The sequence below is a fragment of the Chaetodon trifascialis genome, chromosome 15 (genome assembly GCF_039877785.1).
Source record: "Chaetodon trifascialis isolate fChaTrf1 chromosome 15, fChaTrf1.hap1, whole genome shotgun sequence".
Classification (NCBI taxonomy): Eukaryota; Metazoa; Chordata; class Actinopteri; order Chaetodontiformes; family Chaetodontidae; genus Chaetodon; species Chaetodon trifascialis.
Window position 1 is genome coordinate 9935779 of NC_092070.1, and position 22060 is coordinate 9957838.

Sequence of the window (22060 nt, forward strand, 5' to 3'; positions counted from 1 at the left end):
GATGGGAGTGCGCTGGTAAAATGAAAACAATGTTTGAGGTTCAACACCTCAGAGACTGATGAATGTTGCAGTCTACCCTGAAATACATGACAAAGGTGACCACAACCCTGAAGCCAGATGAGAAGACAACTAGATGTTAACATTAGTGGTGAGGAGATATAAACCCTGTATTCCCACAGTAGTACAGGAAATGACTTCTGATGAGCATGACTTGCATTACAGTGTAGAAGACCAGCTCAGACGGTTGATTGGGAATATAGAGAATAGTTGGTGGAGATGAATTTCAGATGAATATCAGAATAGGAGTCAGTTCGTTGCCTTTTCTGTGGATGGACAGAGCAAATCATATCAAAGCAGAGGCTACCAGGAACTCACCAGTCATAGTCCAACCCTTGGCAATCTGCATATGACTGAATCCGTTCTTTCCCTGGGAGATTATTTGACCAGACAAGCGGATATTGCTGTTTCCCACCTGTGAGAGGCTGAGGCATGAAGGCCAGAGGAGGGTGAGTGGCTTGGATGTAAAACACTGTTGAACACAAAGGCAGACTGCAAACGGGGCATGGCAGCGATTAGGGATACCCATGATGTGGCAGGGCTGAAGAATTTTCAGGGGACTGAGGGCATCTATGGATAGGTTGTATGGAATTAGAGACTGCATGGTGGTGGTGAGGGTGTTGACTGCAGCAGAGTGTCCTGGAATAGCAAATGAGCTGCGTGAGAGCAGGAGAACAGGTAGAGGCTTCTCCTTTTCGGCTGGGAAGTCGGACATCAAGCTTGTTACTACAACGAGAACTGAAAGAAAGGTAATGTGAAAGCTTGACATTTGCAATGACTTGCAATGAAATGACAGCTGCATAACAGCAGAATGAACGTTCGAAGGCAGAGATGATAGGCTAACAATGCAGGTGTGTGGCTATGCTATTGGATAGATGTACAGCTGATAATGTATCTCGATGACAACACCAGACAATAACAGCAAGGAAATTATGAACGTGAACATGTGTGAGAGGAGTCGATGATAAGAGAAATAAACTACAGACGAATTACAAAAGATTAGTCTTCATTAATTAAGTTAATCTCTGCAGTCGAGTTGATGATATTGGCCTATTCAAGTTCAAATTATGACAGAAAGCAACATATTTCAGCTTTAACAGAAAAGGCTACTTTTAAAGTTGCACGAATCAATATTTTTATATGACTGTAACAAGATAAAGATTCTACATGCATGCTGTGCTTTGAGCAAAATGGTGACATCAGCATGCTAACATCTTCACAATGATGGCACTACCATGCTTGACTGAACTTTTCTAGCATCTTTCTGCTTGTTGTTTTGGTTTTACAATTTTATGCAACTTCCCTCTTTTGGTTCACTCTCGTTGCTCTCATCATTTCAAGAGACAGACCAACATTTGCAGTGAAGAGACTTTATCTGCCGAGCAAGAAATGACAGACAAGCAAAGTTAGCCACTAACTGATGCACATGTTGCTCTGTGGCTGTTGGAGTTCTTCATATTAACTTCACAAGGTGATGATATGTCATTGTTGTGTTTGCAGTTTGATGTGTGGCCCCCCAAAGTGGCCAATAACATCAATTAAAGCAGGTTTAAGTAATATGATGAGTAGAATTTACTTTATGCATTATTATCATGATTGTCTGATAATGCCAACTCTTAATTAGACTCATTAGCAATCTTTGCTTTCCTTTTTTAATTCCCATCTACTGCAAGTAAAACACAAAGCACCAATGCATTGCTAACCATTTAACCATTATACCTGAGGACATTTTCCACTGTGATTATGGGAATGTTGGCAATATCCAATCAGGTACAGTAGAGTTACAAAAGACTGTTCAGGTGGGTTTTGCAATAGCTGATGTGAAACATGCACTCAGTTCTGTAAACAAAGTCACTTCATGCACACTGTTCATTCCTGCTTTGTAAGGAATAAAGTCATTGATTACTGCTAGACCCCACAGCCAATAAACCCAGCCTTGTCTCCTGGTACTCAGCTGCACTGTGTAACCATACAGGGTCCTTACCCTCCTCACGAAAGTGGAGCATGAAGACAGAGAAATACGGTTACATAACACAAGACAAGAGAGGAGTGAGCGAGAGTGAGAGAGTTCGGGGAAAACAGAACGCTTCAGAGGGAAAACAGGGAGCACAGAGATAAAGCAGAAAGACTGAAGATGGGAAGAGATTTTCATTTCTTGTTGATCTAGTCTATGGATTAATGTTAATGAAGATATTTTCTCTGGTTGTCAGGCGTGACAGTTCTGGTTGTGCCTTCATCTAGATTCAAGACAGAAGGTGGCAACACTTTGTCACCAGGATCCCTAGGCTAAGAAAATTAAAGCAGGGTGGCTAAATTAGTGTTGTTGTTTTGTTACGTGAATGTACAAACAGGTTGTGATGTGACAGCTCAATTAATTCAGTTGAAACAGGAGAAAGCTACAGGAAATGCACAATTGATGGCATTTGCCAAGAAATACTATAAATTTGTCTAATTACCAAATAGTTTAGTCACTGCTTTTCAAAATGACCCACAGGAGTATTTTTGCTCAACAGGATGACTGAGAGTCTTAATTAACAGAGGTCGCTTGAACAAATTGTCATTACTATTAATTTTCTGCCGAGGTTCCCCTCTTCAGGTTTTACCTGATAAAACCATCATATATCCACCAAACGTGCCTCTTTATGGCTGAGGGCCAGTTTAAAGGTGAAATCGACTCTTCCAATATAAAATGTAAACAATCAGATGATAAAAAGTGATACAAAAGTGAGATAACCTGAGTCTGCGCTCAAGTGTCACGTTCTCCATTGTGTTTTGCAGCCAGCCGGATCAGCGTTTTCTTGAAGGAATCCAGCTATTGTTTTCTTTCTGTGCAGATGCAAACACATGGAAAGTGATGAAAGGTGCACTCAACCCAGAGTTTTGTTTTTTTTACTTATCACAAATGCAAAGCTGTAGGTCCACAATATGTATTTCTCAGTTTAATTCTCACAGCAGCTGCATTGGAAGCTCTGAGGAAGAAAGAGGGCTGAAACATACACTTTACATGAAAGCAGTTTTTTTTTTTTACAATAGCGAGAAGAGAAAAGCAATTTATGAGAGCCTAGATAATGTGCAGAACGTGGTTCTGTTTTGCTGTGCCGCATGCTAAAGTTGAATTATTGTTGTCTTCATTTACGTAGAATTTCTTCACAACATCTCTTTCTTCTTTTCTTCTTTCCTCCCATGTTCTCCTTCGTAACCATCTCTTCTCCTGTGTGACCTTCTCTTCTACCTTGTCCATTCATCCCCTTGTTCATTAATTCATCAATCTCTTCTTCTCAGCTCCGTTTGGTGTGTTTATCAGTGTGGTCCACTGTGAAATGTACAGGGACATTTTCATTCCAGCCACATGCTTCCTCTCCTCCCACTTTAGTACAAATGAGTGCGATAAATCTTTAGAGAGGAGGAGTGCTATACATGCTGCATACGTACAGTAATGTGCAACTGCAGAAAGGCAGCAGACAGCAAAGCAGATGTTCGCTGTTTTCAATTGGAAAACAGCATTACAACCGCAACATTTGGTGACGAGAGTTTAATATTATGTCATGCCATGACGAGACCTGAGACTGGATGTTTAAAAATCTAACAACCCTGTGGCAGTTATGTGAAACCTGACTGTGGAAAGTGGCAGAAAAATTGGAGAGATACAGTAGAGGAGAATGACAAGGGTTCAAAGTCAGATTTTTTTCTCGAGCAAAAGGGATGCAGGTACAGACAAACATGTAGCTGGTGGCATCACTGACAACAATCAATGAAAAGTTCAGTCCTTTTCCGAGGAACCTTATAACAGTTGCTTGAACCATAATTATCATAATGCTGCTATAAGGTACACATTTGTGTCAGGGTCATAACTTTTAAAAAACCCAGGGCTGATATTTCATGAATTTATATACATATATTAAAGTGGTAAAGCAGCATCAGGTCAATAGAAATTCAGAAAGAGAAAAGAAGAGATGTCTGTTTAAGCAAACATTTCTATTCATTTTTATCAGTTCGTATAAAATGGCCCATCTCTCGTCGAACATTCCCATGCCAAAGTGAAGCCAATTTTTTTTTTTGACATCCCACAACTCAAACTGAAATGGCTTTTTAGGCTACAGTACTATGATTGCAACTGCCACATCCCTCCCTGTCTTTTGCTCACTGACTTGTCTTTTTCCCTAACCCTCGTCCTTCATCCATCTCCGGCAGTGGAAGATGCTTTAAGAGAAAGACAGGCACTTGTACCCCGTTGACAGCCCTCCAACACTTCTGTGAGCTCTCCAGGAAGTAGAGCAGGGCAGCCAGCAGCCTGCATTACGCTCAAAACACGCCAAGTTGTCAGCACGATGATGACACTGGGATTTGTAGTTTTCCACTTACCTGTGCATTAACATTGTGCTTTTTCCCTTTGCACATAGTATACTAATATAGTAGACCCCCTCATTCTGATGTCTCTCTCCTTCGTGTGCTAACATATCATACAGCTGCACGCACAGTGCAAGATTACATATATATCACAGGTACCAAGATACACATGTATGTACTGTACCTGTACCTATACACAAACATGCATACACACACACACACACGGATGCTTCTGTTTTACTGTACTGTCATCAACAAAAGCACTATAGACGTCAAAATGTGTGTAAGTGTGTTATTGAGGATCGTTGATTACCCGGTTAGAGTAATAATCAGTAATGCAATCTCCAACCCAATAACATCATCTTTTCCTCATTGGTTTTTATTGTTACCTGCTGTATATGGACTTACATCTCTTAAAGGTGTCCTGTGGAGTTTCTGTCCACTAGGAACACTGTGGAGCGTGACTGGGTCTATATTATCCCCGCACAAGAGAGAAATACTAACGATGCATGTACTTGCACATGGGTGTTGTGACATGCAGTACGGCCGTGTCACACTGTTCCAGTGATTGACAGTTGCTGGTGGTGATGTGCAAAGAAATGCATAGCAATGTGCCACAAGCAAGGACTCCTGGATGTAAGTAATGAAGGTTTCAAATTCTTCCAAAAAATTAGCTCTGTAAAAGTATTTTGCCTTTATTTGGCATCATGGATGTGTTTTGGTGATTAAAAATGTTAGCTTTGTTTGTATTTACATGTTTTTTTCTTTTGTTAATGACCTATTTAGTATTTTTTGTAAATCACCCATCATACTGTATATCATCAAAGGTTTGAACTTGCAGATGAGAGGTCATTTAGTATGTTTCTGGTTTGCACAACAGCATCAGCAAATGTTAAAAACTTCCTGTAGATTTAGCTCAAATTCAAGTTATTTTTTTTTTTAATAGTGTTGGCAGTCAATCCAGACAGAATACCCACAATACATTAGGGAGTGACAGCAGAGAAGCAGCAACCTGTATTTTGTATTTTGGTGGAGGGGCACTACTTTGTCAAACAGTTCAGTCCAGATTTATTTGTATGAGGAGGACGCTGCCTGTTTGTGTGTGCGTGTGTGTACTTACACTTCCTACATAATGAGGACCAAGTTTGTAACCAACAGAGTGAGGACATTTTTGGAAAGTGAGGACATTTTGACTGGTCCTCACAACTACGAAGGGCCTCACAAGGAAGTGTGTGTGTGTGTGTGTGTGTGTGTGTGTGTGTGTGTGTGTGTGTGTGTGTGTGTGTGTGTGTGTGTGTGTGTGTGTGTGTGTGTAGGTGTGTGTGTGTGCGTGTGTGTGTGTGTGTGTGTGTGTGTACTGTTCGTTCATCAGGATGTGTACAAGCATTAATTTCCATGACCATTCAACATATATTAAACCCCTTTCTGCTGTTCTGTCTTAGTCTGCCTGTCTCCCTCCATCCATCTCTACCTTCCTCTTTTCTCTAAGTGATCACTATCCCAGCAGCTTAGCTCATGCTAATATCTTCAGCCATTAAGTGGATTTATGGACCCTCGTTTCTTTGACAGCTATAGGAACCTTTCTAAGACCCCCAGTCAGTGCTCTGGAGCTCTGCCTAACATGTTTTCATGTTAGCTGGTTTGTTTATGCAGGCAACATTTCACACACACTGATTTGAATATTGAGAAAAATAATCTCAGTTGAATAAATGAATTGGATTTTAAAGACTTGAGAAATATTTTGTCAACGGTAATGTCAGCTGCAAGACGGAACAGATGAGATAACGAGGGAGGCGCAGGAAAGAAGAAAATGAGAGATTCTTTAATTAAAACTTTTTAAAAAGCCATCTTTGTGATGGATTTTATATTACTAATGTCTGTATTTCCACAAAGCTTCCACAATTTTCCACAATGCACAATCTTTGCTGTACACATCTAACCACTGCAAAAGGAGACAACAGACAAAACACTGTCAGCTTTAAAACAGAAAAATGTGTGCTGTGGTCGGCTGTACTGTATGTAGTTCATTTAAAGACATAGTAACAGAACCAAACTACTGCTTCTACATAGACCACTATGTAAAAATAAGCTTCACAGGGCTCAGAGGCACAGAGGTCATTTTCTCTGCTCTGTCAGGACACCCTGCATGTGTTGACGATGGATATCCAATCCCTTCTACATTCAGAATCAGCTTCATGTACATACCTATTATGTGCAGACAAGTCAGTAAAAAAAAATAGATGTGCATGTAAGTATGTATAACAAGCAACACTGAACAACAACATACAACGTTTATGCAAGCCAAACTGTTTCTGTGAATTGTAAACGAGCATACAGTAGTGCAAGGGTGCAACAGCATGTAATAGATTATATACATGATGTATGTGGATATGTACACTACATGCATGTATACATGTCGTATACACAGTGCAGCATTTAGATTTATCTGTGACAATGTTCATTGAACACCAACAGAGAAACTTTCCTTCCTACAGACAGATCAGCCACATATTATCTGAGATAATTACCTGTTTTATATATAAACATGTAAAAAAAAACAAAAAACCATGACCTACTGTCACCAGTATTGTGTGCACACAGCTCAGGAAAACATTTTGCTGTCTGTTTTCACACCTTATTGTAGGTAAATTCACCAAAAAGACACAAAAACACAGCATATTCCTTTAAGATGTTTGTGCACAGACAGGCCAGTTAAAGCATCAACACAAAGCAATAAGCCAGTGACAGGCAGAGAGAAAGAGAAAGTGGGGCTGTGCAGGGGGTTTCTGAGAAGACGCTACAAGTGTGTGTGCTTATACGTATGTGTCTGTGTGTGTGTAAGTGAATCAGAGGGCAGTTTGTCATGTTGCTGCTCCACAGCCCTGATCCAAGCTGACAGGTGAAGCTAAGCGCAGCTAAACAGCACACGTAACAGAGAGGACAAGAGAGAGAGTGAGACAGAGAGAGAGACCGAAAGAGAGACAGTCAGGAGGTAGTGGAGATAAGAGGAGACCAGTGGACAAAAAATGAATGGGAGAATGGGGGATGAGAAAAGAGGGACGGACATAAAATAATTGTGAGAAATAGAGGGATGGGGAGATAGTGGTCCGAGTTAGAGAGCCATTAAAAAGAGAAACAGGCGGACTAGACAAGAAAACAAGCAGAGGCATGACGGGAAGTGAGAGAGTGAGTGAATTTGAGCAAAATGGAAAGCCTGGGAAAGGAAGGAATTGAGATTAACTGGTGAAAGAGATTGGTTAATTGGCATTTTATCAAAAGAGTGAACTGAGCGAGTTAATTTTTCATACCATCACTCCATTAATCCATCCCTCCCTGACTCTCCCTCTTTTCATGTCCCTGTCTTCCCCCTGGAATGGCTGTTTGTCAGTACGGGGACATGGGAACCGCCTGAATGCCTAAGATGATTTTTCTTCAGCAATTTCTTATGAGACACATCATTTAAGAACATTAAAATCAGAGTGAATCATGGTTATTGTCGGCTGGATTGTCTGCGTATATGAAGTGAGAAAAAGGAGGGGGTGAGAAAAGATGTCGAATAGAGGACAATGTGCCAAAGCAGCAAAAAGATATGTTGTTAATGGACATAGGACGAAAAGTGTTGAGGGAGAGAGAGCACCTGTCCAAACTACATTTCTTTGTTTCTTTTGTGCCTTTCGGAATGCCATCTTTGAAACCATTTCTAAAACTAGGACAAGTGAGGCACAGGGATCTTATAAAAGCAAGGCACGAGCAAACTGAACTCCTGGATCAGTGAAAATTTGTCAAATTGTTGAAAATGGTTCTTTTCAGAATAATACAAATGAGAGAAGAAAAGGGAGAAAGAATAGTTTTGGAGGATGAATACAGGCAGAGATCAAAAGTGAAATGGCACTAGTGAAATGGACCATTTCAACGCTACTGAGGAAAAACTGATGCATAAAAGATGATGCGGATGAAGACAGAGGCTGCTAGAACGACCAGAGTGGAGGTACAGAGAAGGAGAAAGAGAAATAAAGAAGGAGGGGTGTGTGTGTGTGTGTGTGTGTGTGTGTGTGTGTGTGTGTGTGTGTGTGTGTGTGTGTGTGTGTGTGGATGGAATTAGAAGTAGTCAAGTCGGACAGGTTGATAGATTAGAGTCATTGATGTGACCCACCATGTAGCGACGCTCACACACACTCTCACACGTGAAGCCAAGATCTGACTTACTGTACACCTGTGTGTAAGTGCATGTGTGTGTTTGATTTCATGAGCAAGAATTGGCTGAGACTTGCTTACCCATTAGTATATTATACCGCACTGTCAGGGTGTCCTTGTACTCTATGTGTGTGTGTTTGTGTGGGTGTGCCCGCTTGTAAACCCTGTGACAAACTACATATTGCGCATAGCTTTGATGTCTGTGTACAAGGCTGAACTTTGAGTTGAATGCAGTGTGAAGGGAATATCTGTGCATGAGTGAATGTGTGTTATGAGCTAAACACAGGTTGACTCCTGGCTCCCACTTCTGTTGCGCTGCATTGCAACGCTTTTTATAGCGTTGCTCGCTGTTGCATTACATTGCATTGCATCAAATTTATTGTACTGCGTCAAACAGATTAGCACTGAGTTGTTTTGCTTTAACTGTGCGAGCCACACAGCTACAGTGATCAGACGAGGTGAAGTCAGTCTTTGGAGATTAAAGGCAACGAGTAACACACTTTGGTGTCATGGCCAATAACATGCAGCCGAATGGCGTCATAAATTGCTGTAAGACTGTTGTTAAACGTCTGGTGTTAAGAGTGTTTTCTGTGTACAAAGTTTTAAAGCTTTACAGCTTTAAAGCAGCGACAATTGATATTTTTTATAAAAACGACTGATCAAATCATAGTATTTAATCACTCAGAGTCACTCAGAGTGATGAACCCACTCAGCTCAATGGAACATTTTAGCTTCTTTTAGCTCATTGTTTTGATTTTCTGTATTTTGAGTTAACTGTTTTGGGTCTCGGGCTGCACGGTGGAGCAGCAGGTAGTGCGTGTGCCTCACAGCAAGAAGGTCACAGGTTCGATTCCCGGGTCAGGCCTTTCTGTGTGAAGTTTGCATGTTCTTCCCGTGCATGCGTGGGTTCTCTCCGGGCACTCTGGTTTCCTCCCACAGACCAAAAACATGCTCATTAGGTTAATTGGTGACTCTAAATTGTCCCTAGGTGTGAGTGTGAGTGTGAATGGTGTGTGTATGTGCGCTGCGATCGGCTGGTGACCGGTCCAGGGTGTGCCCTGCCTCTCGCCCATTGACAGCTGAGATAGGCTCCGGCCCCCCCGCGACCCTGAAAGGGATAAGCGGCATAGAAAATGGATGGATGTTTTGGGTCTCTCACTGTTCAAATAGGGTCATTTTAGGCATCAACATCCAGCTGTTTTTACCAAAAATGCGTTAAAAAAAACAACTGCACACTACCTGCTCAACATGAAATGGTAGACAGACAAAATTAGCAACTAGCTGGTGAGCATAGTGGGTCTAAAAAAAAAAAACTGTTGCGCTGATTGACCCCCACTAGACACCAGCCCACCAGAAAAGGGCCCGCTATGCCAGATGGCCAGTCCACCCCTGGTTGCTACTAGTCTGTTGGATGTGTAACTAGGTAACTGTTTGCTAACAATATCTTGCTAACAAAAAATGAAGCTGCAGTCATGAAACTGTTAGCTTAGCACAAAGACTGAAAACAGGGAGAAACAGCCTGACTCTCTTATTCTGACACATTGTGGTTTTATGGAGGGTTACAGTGTGAACTTCTTGGTCACTTTCATCTCCGCTGATTGCATGGTGACCTCAGTGTAACTGGTAGTTAGATTTTATTACCTGTGGACAGAGTCATGCTAGCCGTCTCCAGCGGCTGGAAGGATATATACATATATCTATCCTTAAAATGAGCAAGTTCTGTTCAAAGATAACAAAAAGTTGGTTGAATCATAAACCTGACCTGATGTGACACTAACATGAAGCAAAACCCTGAAATGACGATCTCTAGATGTGTCTATGCATCAGGCATTCTTGGGTGTCTCGCTGTTTGCATATCCACTGATTGTTCACATTGCTGGCTGACCAGCTGCATCCCCTTAGCCACAAATAGTACCCACCCTCCCACTCTGGGGAGACGCAGAGCTGCCACATCCCACTGCTAATGTAAACCACATCCAAAATAAACAGAGTTAAGATTTGCCTCTCGTCAATGCATCCTGTAGCGTTTTGGGTTTTTAATTGTGTCTGTGTGTGTATGTCTCCTGAACTGAGCACACAGCTCCCCAGGCGAATGACCATCATTCTGGCCATGCCTGTGCCATGCGTGCGTGCCTGCGGTTGTAATCCAAGGTCACTTAACTCCATAGTTCACACACCACGGACATTTACAAGAGCCCGTCACAATGCGCTGATGATGATAGAGTACTGTGGTATTACTAATTCATCAGTGCTGCCTTGACCCTGACATATTTACAGTACAAGACATTTACAGGTTGTGTGTTGGGCCCAGGTGGGTGCGTCCATAAAAGGCATAAAGGGGTGCATTGATCCCATTGTCCATGTCTGAGGGATGTCTGATGGTGGGATGTTGAACCCATTGGCTGACTCAAATGGCAGAAACTCCAAATGTTGGTCTCAACACTCTCATGAATTGTGGAAATCTTTTCAAGACATAAAATAAAAGAAGCTTTAGCACATGTTTGCCAGTCTGGATATTAATTATTAAAGAGGCAGAAAAAATAAATGCTGATTCAAATAATGATACAGATATTTACAGATGCATTACATCTACTGTATTCCATCCTTTCTGATGAAGACCTATAATGGCTCCTATAGTCTTTTCCAATGAGTGGCTCTTTAGACACTGATAGATATCAGATAAAATAGATCAATATTATTCTGTCCATCTCCGTGCAATGATGGACGATGGGGGGATCACAGCATACTGAGTACCTGTATCAATAATGTCAAAGGCTTCACAGGATGATAAATATTCTGCTGACAATGTGTGTGCATGTGTGTCTCTGTGTGTATTCATGCGTGGGTTATGTGTGCGTCACACTGATGAATGCTTGAGAATAAATCCCTTGAGGAGAATGAATCTTTGTGTGTGTGTGTGTGTGTGTGTGTGTGTGTGTGTGTGTGTGTGTGTGTGTGCGTCTCTCTCTTTCTGTGTGCGTTTTGTTGTTTCTAAAATAAAGACGGCCCAAAAATAATGAGTGCAGGCGGTGACTCAGAGGTTGACATATGGTATTTTCTGTGACATCATCTTTAGCAACGCCACAGCCTCAGCACTGAGAGCCTGCCAGCAACTGGTTCACATGGCTCCCAGCATGCTGGCATTGAATTTAGTTCATTTTATTATCGTTTTACTGCTCTATCCGGACACGCTGATGCACCAAATCAATGCAGGAATAACTTGTGAATCAAACTTAACCAGAATCTTGATCGTCGTTACTGTAACAGCTTCAGAGATCAGGAAGTGGAGATTAGAGGAGCACCAATGACCTTTCTTCTCTTTATAAGACATTATAGTAAAAACAGCTTTTGCATATAAAGTTATGAATCAATGATGATGTAATATTGATTGTTTTTGATTCTGAATTTGTTGTAGTCACATTTTAGTTGTTTTAATCAAACTAAATACATTTTAGTCTCATTATGTCATGCATTTTTAATTGTTATGTCCACTCTGAGGCTACAGCTGTCGCCATCTTTATTGTGTGCAGTTGCCATGGTTATGGATGTCATGTATGGCGAGGTGTGTCACTGCTCTGCTGTAATACAACAAACTGTCTCTTCTCAGTGAGTCCAGCTGTCATTACAAACTGCCCACTCAGTTTTGTTTTTGCTAGCACTGAGCATTATCATAGCACATAGCAGCAGTAATGCTAGGTAAGCAGTGCATGACAATGCTATCATTCAGGGGCTGTTATTCACTCAGCTAGCACTGTTTGGTTTGCTTGCTGCAGGGGTGGAGCAACTACAGCGATGGAGTATGGCGGAGTATGGCGGAGTTTGGCGTCATAAGCATGTTGTCAGTATTTGTGTAATAACTCTCACTGCCAGAGGGGGGAGACAAAGGTTCTGCAATGCAGGTTCAACAGAGCACCCGCTTTTGACAATGTTACCTGAATGTTAGCTTAGCCAGTTGTCCCAGCTGTTTGGCTTCACCTTGTCACATTTTTTTGTGGAACTGTAAATTAATTTAGCCATTAATCTGTTGCTTAGATCACAGATTCAAGATGCTGCTCATTTGCGCAATAAGTCAAGAGGCTAAATCAGCATCTGAGGAAGTGATGTTTTTTTTGTGCAGCAGGGGATGCCATATCACTCATAAAGAGCCTAAAACATGGTTCTACAGATGCATGCAGGTCACTGACTTTGCATTAAAACAGTAATACATTTGATTATTTATCCTACATACTGCTTATGACCATAGCACATATTTTATGTGCTATATCTGTGTTTGCGAATACTATAACACCATTTTTCCCCCAAAAGGGATGTCATGTTTTGGAATTAAACAATTCCAATGTGAAGTTACACACATGTAAACACACACTCATGTAAGTGGATGAGAGACTACGCATGAACACAAACAAACCCTGGCATTGCAGGCACTCAGCCATGCCAAGGGACATTATTTGGCAGCTGTCAGGTCTAATAGGAGTATAGCAGGGTGGGAGACAGATCCAGGCTCTGTACCAAGCCTACAAGGGTGCACTATCTGGCAGCTACAGCATAACTGCGTGTCTGCTGCGTGCATGTGTGTACACACTTACAAGTATGCAAATGTCTGTGTGTCAGAGGGACTGGTGTATCAGACCCCCTCTGAGATACTGCATGCTACCACTTGTGCCACTACAGAGTCCATTTAGCCTACTGTCTATCTGGCCTTGTGTGTGTGTGTGTGTGTGTGTGTGTGTGTGTGTGTGTGTGTGTGTGTGTGTGTGTGTGTGTGTGTGTGTGTGTGTGTGTGCAGTGAAGAGAGACTTCAGGTGTTGACTGTCATTTCAAAACACCACAAGACAATGAGAAGGATGGAGAGATAAAGAGATAGATAAATTACAGCGCGCACACACACGCCTTGCTACATATTTCTTTACCTTCTCTTTACTAACAAAGGCTTCATTTTTCATTCTAGTTCAAAATGCTATTTAGAGGCAACAATAACTATGAACTTCAACTTAATTTACATAACAATCAGACTCTTCAAAAAAGCTGCAGAGCTGCTCATTGCAACCAAACTGACCGAGTATAAAAATCTTACTTAATCGTATTATGAGTGAAGTATTTTCCTAAACATAAAAACAACAACACTAAAGCACTGTTTGTAATAATAAATATGTATGTTGAAAATCTGATTATTTTGTCAAAGGGGTGAAATATAGAGAGAAAACAACCTCCACATGGTCGTACACTTGCATACACCCTCCTGCCTTGCTCATTCAAAAATTCCCTTTCCCTGCCCCGCAGGATTTTTTTGTGAAATCATTGGTAACCTACACACACACACGAATACACACACACACCCAATTCCCACCCACTGTAACCTCTCTAAATTACCACCCATGAGAATTAAAGGGTGAGTCACTCCTCAATTAACTCCCTCTAGGCACACACTGTAGGTAGGTCTGTGTGTGCGCGTCTCAGCAAGCAGCTTCTGTTTGCCGAACATGCATGAGTGTGTGAGCGGGATCCGTGTGTTTGTGTAGGTTGGTCGGGTGGCACAACTGTAGGTGGCAAGCAGCATCACACACCATTATCCAGCACCACTGTTTGAAAACAGCAGGGCTGCATCTCCATGCTCGGTCCCATGCTAGGTTACAGGCCCCTGGAATCATCTGTGGGGGACCTTGTAAGATAAACTAACCTGCTGTGACAGTGAAGAGTGATTCAGCTACAAAATGCTGTGTGATAGACCCAGGGGAGTAAATGTGTTTGTGTGCACTAGTGCGTGTTTGTTTGTGAGTGTGTGAGTGTGTGTGCAGAACAATACTGAATGTCTTATTACACGACCGTGGGGTGTTTTTCTCACTTTATTTTTAGCACGAAACACTCTCTGACAATTGAAAACAATAGTGCACATTTGGTTATACAATCAGGACCGGGCCACTGCAAGGTTGAGATACGCTAACAAACACAAACTGTACAGATGCACTGATTTGGTTTCACAGTGTTTTACCACCTTGATAAGCAATTTGACCATGAAATAAATATTTTTGCTCTCTCCTCAGGAGTAGCACGGCAGAGCAAAACGTGTTTGGGTCAAACGGTACAAAAAAACATATGTTTTTTTCAACACTCGCAAATTAAACTCCATCACAATCCACTCGCTCGATTGACATTTGAGTTGCAGATTTTCATGCAGCTGAGCGAGTGAGCAAGTGAGGGAATGACTTAATCATGCTGGACTCTTAATCTCCCTGTTGAGTTTTCAGTCATGTCACAACAACAAAACAATAAGTGCTCACATGAGCTCATAAAGTGAGCCTTTAGCTGAGCTGCTGTACTGGAATACTTACTGTGGCAGAACAGCATTCAAGGGCACATTTTCAGCCACAGTAGAGGAAATGGATAACATTTGGCTGTGAAACAAATAAATATACAAGTGTCAGATTATTTGTTCCAGGGAAATAGTGTATTTTCGTGCTTGCATTTGCTTTCTAAGTTTCTAATGAAGCAGTAAAAAACACATTTAACACATTCTACAGACTCACTTTATCAATACTCGAATGTTCTATTCGCCTGCGGTAGTTTTAATGCACAGTGACTCATAAACTATCAACTGAGTGTTAGTGATGTATATATCATGAAAGAGTGCTGTGATTTTTAGCCAAGCTAGCAGTGTGACTCTGGGGATGCCAGCGTTGGTCTGTCAGACGCTTGGTCGAGACTGAAATATCTCAACTGTCAGAAGGATCGCCATGAAATTTTGTACAGACATTTAAGGTGTCCAGAGGATTTGATTCCCAGTGAAAAGTCAACTATTCGATTTATTATCATGAAGTTTGCGACAGACATTCAAGTTCCCCCGAGCTTGATTTGCAATAAATTTGGTCGATTGGCTTTTCATCTAGTGGCACTATAAGGTCAACATATCCATTTGTCCAATACTTTACCTTATGACAAAATATCAGCAAATACAACGACATTCCCATCGCATCCGCTGTGCTTTGTGTTTAATACTAAGTAGCTAATGTGAAGATGCTAACACGCTAAACTAAGAGAGTGAGCATGGTAACAATGACACATGCTTAATGTAATCGCCCTTGTTGATAGAATTGCCATTACGAGCATGTTGGCATGCTGATGTTAGCATTAGCTCAAAGCACCGCTCTGCCTACATGCAGCCTCACTGAGCCGTTCGCATGCCTGTAGACTCTTCGTCATGTTCATGCAAAAACCTCAACTCACTAAAAATAAATCTTGCCTTCCAATATGCCAAATTTGATCTTTTTTCATATACATTATTTTTTTACACTAAGACCTAAAAGATGTGTTTATTTGCTTTTTGGTACACCCTCAAGCCTCCCGTTCACAGACAAGCACTCACTGACACATGAACAAAACTGCTGCTTGACTTCCCCTGATGCTTTTGATACCCTGGAAGAATGTATCTGAAAATGCTCTTGAATGTCAGAGTAGCAGTTCACCTGTCTTTATGTAAAATCTTATACAAATTATATATTCTATATTTTCCAATCAAAAATACTTGTAATGCTGTAATAATGTACTTAAAAAGCATTTTTATCCGCTTTAGTCTGTTTACAACATGCTATTTACAGCACGATAAAGACAGTGTTGAGTCTCAAGTGCCACATGTTTCACCCCTGAGAAGGTTCATGCTGCGTGAATATCACCACAGTTTTCAGAGGCCAAGTGTTTTTCCTGTAAATCTGAATGATTGCTACTTGCGCCCGACTGAAAAGAGTCCACGATGGTACGTGGTTGACTCCATTTGAAGCAGTTACCACATATATTAAATTGCAGTACTCATGCTCACACAGTGGGCTCACAAGGGCTTTTACTCCGTCACTCTTATTAGTTTGAATACTGCTATGGCACTTTGTATGTTTTGTCGAATCATATTTCAGGGAATAGCGGGAGTAGCATTGTGTTCTGTGTTTTCTCACTCTGCAATATTTAGTCTGAGTCGGGACAAAGCTGAGCATGTGGTACTAAGCCTGTCAGACCGCCTGGAGAGATGTTTCTTTGGAGTTTTCCAGAAGTTCCACCAAACCTCACAGGGTGAGAAAGCCTCTGTGGTGGATATTTACCACCTTCTGCTGAATCATTTCTGTTCATGAGTTTTGTACAGTCTCTGTGCATCAACTTTTATTCATTATTCAGTTCATATTCTGCCTTGCATTACAGGGAAAATCCATTTTTTAGTAATTCAATTGGAAATGAGGCTCATTTGGGCTCACTGAGCCTTCTGTGGATGCGAAAATCATGAAATTGATTAACGATATACACTGACTTTGAATCAATAATAAAAGACAATAATAAATGCACACCTCATAAAGTAAAATTGGATTCAATACTGTTATAACATAGTATTCTGAAGCCACTAGCATAGCCTTTGTGCTATACAGCATTGCAGCAGAATCCCATCTCAAAAGACAGATTTTTGGTTAAAGCTGAAGCGACAGTCAGAAACATCCAGACTTCTTGTCCTTAGTATTGGTCAAGATGTAAAAACAATAAATCCTACATTTCATATAATGCAACAAATGGTATAATCTCATTTGACCTCGTTTGCTGTAAGATGTCCAAAAAGTAAGATGGTAATAATTTTAAATATTGGTCGTAAAATATACAACATAGATTGTGCTGTGTGTCATCTTGAGGTTGCCTTTAAGTATTTGACATTCCCTCTTTAGAGAGTGAGGAGGATGCAGCTAATCAGCAACACCTCAGCTTTAACAGCCTACTTTCAAATCCAGTGGGTTTGCAGCTCCGTGACACTTCACGCATTTCAAAGAGAAGATTGGTTTCACCTATCAACATTTTATGAAAAAAAGACACAGATTATGAAAATATATTCCAAGTTTGTCTTTTGTTTTTTTGTCTTTTTAATTCTGGGGCATAACAATAAACATGGTAAGAGAAAGGAAAAAGAAAAAGTACCAAACATGGCATGTGGTATGTACTGTCTGCATTTTTGTGTGTGGGCCTACAGCACACTGCATCCTCTGTCCTCCTTCACATCTGTGCTAGAAATGTGTGTTGTTTGATGTTGCTGCATGTCAACACTTCCACTCTTATCAGGAAAGAGCCAGATATCCCTCGGCATATAGACTGGGTTGATGCTATTCTGATCTGGGTTTTACACAGTGTTTGAATCAGTACTTACATGGTGCAGATTTGCTTTTTTATTTTCCACATTTAAGGCTTTTAGCAATGCTTTTATCTCATGCAACACAGTGGAAAAAGTTTAAGTTGCTTGATTATGAATTTATGAAAATGTATGTTTTTTTTAACCCTCTGTGTGTGTGTGTGTGTGTGTGTGTGTGTGTGTGTGTGTGTGTGTGTGTGTGTGTGTGTGTGTGTGTGTGTGTGTGTGTGTGCGCTGATAGGGCCTGATGGCTTCATATCACTCTGTATCAGTTCAAGAGTGGTAGAATTGCAAGTTGGAATAGTTCATGTGACAGTTTCCTCAGGGAGGGGAAGAGAAACGAGGGAGGAAGGGCTGAGAATACTGAAGGGGGAAAAGGAAAGAAGAGGGAGAAAATAGAAATTGGGCCAAAGGGTGAGAGGCTAAGAGGCTTGAGACAGACCAGACGCGATGACAAGAAAGTGCAAGAGAGGCAGGATAAGAGGACTGAGAGGAGAAGAACGACAGAGACAGAGGGGTGAGGAAGCGATACAGGGAGAGATAAAAGGCTCGGAGTGCTGAAAAAAGATGAAGAAGGGGGAAAGATAATAGCAAGGGGGGCAGAGTCAGACGCAGAAAGTTGAGAAGATAAGACAGACGGGATTTGAAGAGGAGAGAAAGAAAGGGAAGATGTTTCCAGGGAGATAGAGGGTGTCGAGAACAACAAGTACTCAACAATAGCCCTGCTGAGCATTCTGGAGGGGACCAGAGGAAGAGACACAGAGCGAGCGGAAGGAGGCGAGATGCAGCGAATGAAGTAATGGAATGATAGTGGACGGATATTGATGAGAGAGGAATGGATTGGCTAGCAAGCAGAAAATGTAAAGGGCAGTTCAGATGCATGTGTGTGTACAGTGTGGTGTCCTGGGGCACCTGCAGTCCATACTATCTGGTTTAAAGACACATTTTATGGGTATTCATTGTCCTTGTATGCTCGTCAGTGCACTGATATCCTCATGGAAATCATTAAATTTGAGGTCTCTGTCAAACTTTTTTGGGTCTAAGAGTAAGTGCTATTACTGATCACATGGTTACTTGCCGGGAGAGACGGCTCTCACCAGGGGTCTAATTTCAAACTTTTTCCTGATGTTAAGAGCAGACTCAGACTTAGACTGTTACTTTGGGGGAATTTCGCTGAGCTGGGCTTTTTTCAGCAGCACCCAGCTTCACTTTCACACCAGGGAGCTGCCCAGAACAACCACAGATGGCTGCTGGTCGCTGTGCAGCTCCACTGGAGCAGCTGAAGATTGCTTAATGGCAGTGTAGCAGTGAGAAGAGTGTCAAGGGAAAGGGAGGAAACATCAGCTTCATTTCAGATTTTTCCAACCTGACTTTGTGCTATAGTGTGCAGTCACGTCTACTCTTGGAAGTCAAACACACCAGCGCTGCTCTTTCCTCTCAACAGCGTAAGTGAGCAGTTTCTAGTAGAAGTTTATCTGTGCTGAATAACTACATGGAGAGCATGGCAGGGTCACACTCCTTATGACAAGGAAATAGATTTTCATGTGTGAAATTGGCGGAGTGCCCCTTTAAGTATATTACATATTAAACCATGATGGATTGGCATTGCTATGATGAAGTCACACAGTGGGCATGAGGCCAACTGTAAAAAGTCATCATAGCAATGTCAGTATGTTGTCGTATATCATCACCTGGAGTATACCAATTTCCATTTATTGTCCATGCTATTTTCTCCCTCCATTTTGAACAAATAAACAAAAAAAGACACATAATCTTCACAAAGCACCTTATACTTAGTACCTAGTGCAAGTCCGTTGCGTTGAATTGCATTATATTGTACAGGTGTTCATGTTTTTATGCTTACTGCTCTCATGACCACAGGCAATCATTTAACAGCGGGCTAATAAAAAAGGCCGCTTGCTCGACTGCATTTTAGACGGTTTCCACAGTGAGATTAACAGTGAGGAAATATTTATGGGTCTCTTGATAGCGGCTCTCAGGTCACAGCTAATTTGTTGACTGTGTTGCTATAATTTCCTTGTCAGTGGCGACATGTTGATGGTGAGCGTTTTCTTGTTTTCAGTCCCTGTTAATGTGAGCAAATACTGGAAAGTGTATGAAACCAATTTAAGTCCTCGAGGTCACAGTGGAAATAGAATAAAAGTTTTCATATGAGCAGACTGACAGCAGGTGTTGTTATTTTAAGTTCTCTCTTTTTTCTCTACCTCATTAAAAACAAACAGCGGCAGGAGCAAAATTGGTAGCTGACACTCTAAAAGGGCAAGTTATTTTGTTCAATTTCCACCAGAGTATTGTAGCACTGAAACTGCAATCACACGTGTGACAGTGAGCAGCTTTGTATGAGACACACTGTGACATCTGTTTATTTGACTGAAACCACCACTTGTCTAAAATACACCCCCTTCAGAGGGCATCTATTTGAACTGAAGGACAGTAAAATGGATCCAGTCTTGCATTTATCATCTTTAAGATCTGTGAAAACAGGTTAAACTCCAGAATTTCAACAATAAAAGTGTTGTTCCAGCAGAAGATAACACATAAAACAGACTGCCAGGTCACTTAAACAAAGTACCTATGATATAACACAATTCTATAATATTAATCTGAACTATTTAACCATTTATCCATTACTTTTAACTAAATATTTCAACTGTTAATTTGTCACTTTTAGCTAACTATTTCAGCTCTCTATCCAAGTCTTGTAGCTTTCTATTTTAACTATTATTCTCTAGTTTTAGCTATACTGTACTATACTTTTAACGAACAGTTCTATTATTTTCTATTATTTTTTAGCTATTTCACCATTCATTCATTACTTTTTTATTTAACTATCCCTGCCATTTGTCTACTAGGTTTCATTAATTTTAGCGAACTGTTTTGATTTTTGCCAGCCAGCTTTTAGCTGTAGACAGTCCAAGTCCTTGTTTCCAGCTGCAGGCTCTGTTTGTTCCTAAAGAGTTAAATCTGCATGTTGGAAGGCCTTTTCCTGCCTGTGTTCCAGTTTTGAGGAGGCATCAAAACTTGTTCAAAGGCATCAAACAATAAAAGACGGCAACAGGGGAAGTTGTTTTATATTTTATAAATGATTGATGCTCCCAGTTGGCAAACATCCAGAGACTCATCCTTTTCATCCTCAATTCCGCTGTCTTGAGTTTAGTTTTTCTGTTTGTTTTTAATAGATGTGAGCAATCTTTTTCAACCACAGGTTGAGCGATTAGGATGAAGGCTGTCTGGATGTTTTTAATAATGGATTTTAATATTATGTCCACATGAATATGTGCAACTTTTTTCTATCTTTTATCATCTTCTTCAATCTGTCCAAACTCCTTCCCAACACATCTCACTAATGTTCTCCCATCAGTTTTTCCTTTGTGTTGACGCTTGTGATCGCTGGAGTCAAGTTTTATAAGACATTTTGTTGGGTTTTGTGTCTACTTTTCAGTTTGTGTACAGGCTGCTTTGATAAAGTCTAATGACATCGAAATGTGTGTTTTGCTTCTTCCTGCCAGGACACTGACAGAGCTTTTGAAGCAGCCAGGAGAGGCAGGAGTGGTGGATGGAACCGGGATTCATCATCCTATAGGGACCAATGGCATCTCAGCCAGGGCACTACGCTCCAACAACGGTCAGTCCACGTGTGTCCGTGTATTTGCATGGGTTTGCATGCAAGCACCCTGAGCTGATGTAAAATGCATCATATATTAACATCAGCTTGTGCAATCAAAGAAGTCCAATGGACTGTATCCTGTATAATCTCTTTTCTGCAGTTCAGACTAAAAGACGTGTCTTAGAGTAGTGGTAGAGTAGTCTCCACAACTTTTAGCAAACTATATTTCAATTGTTTATCCATTACTTTTAGCTAACTATTAGCCATTTTTTTTTAAATACTTTTAGCTAAGTACATTTCAGCTGTTTATCCTGGACTTTAAATTAACCATTATTTTATTACCAAGTAACTATGCTTCATCAGTTTATCCATTAGCCTACTTTAAGCTAATCCTTTCAGCTGTTTATCCTGGATTTTAAGATAACCATTCATCCATTATAAAGCTAACTACATTTCAATTGCATATACTAACTATGCTAACTGCATTTAACCATAAATTTTAACTATTCCAACTGTATAATTTTAGCTCACTATTAGCCACTCATGGCTTACTTTTAGCTAAGCATATTTCAATAGTTTATCCATTAGCCTACTTTAAGACAAGATAAGATAGGACTTTATTGATCCCACAACGGGATAAAGAGATCAAAATAAAAATATAAAGGTTTACAAGATACAGAATAGAAAAA

General features: G+C 40.9%; 1 protein-coding gene across 1 annotated transcript in view; it reads left to right on the forward strand.

Annotated features, from left to right (window-relative positions):
- LOC139343445 (protein shisa-8) overlaps positions 1 to 22060 on the forward strand; it is an 86454-nt gene that overhangs the window by 19244 nt on the left and 45150 nt on the right. Inside the window, exon 3 of the mRNA XM_070981107.1 lies at positions 21274 to 21389. Coding sequence (XP_070837208.1) covers positions 21274 to 21389 — 116 coding nt within the window. The remainder of the gene's footprint in view (positions 1 to 21273; positions 21390 to 22060) is intronic.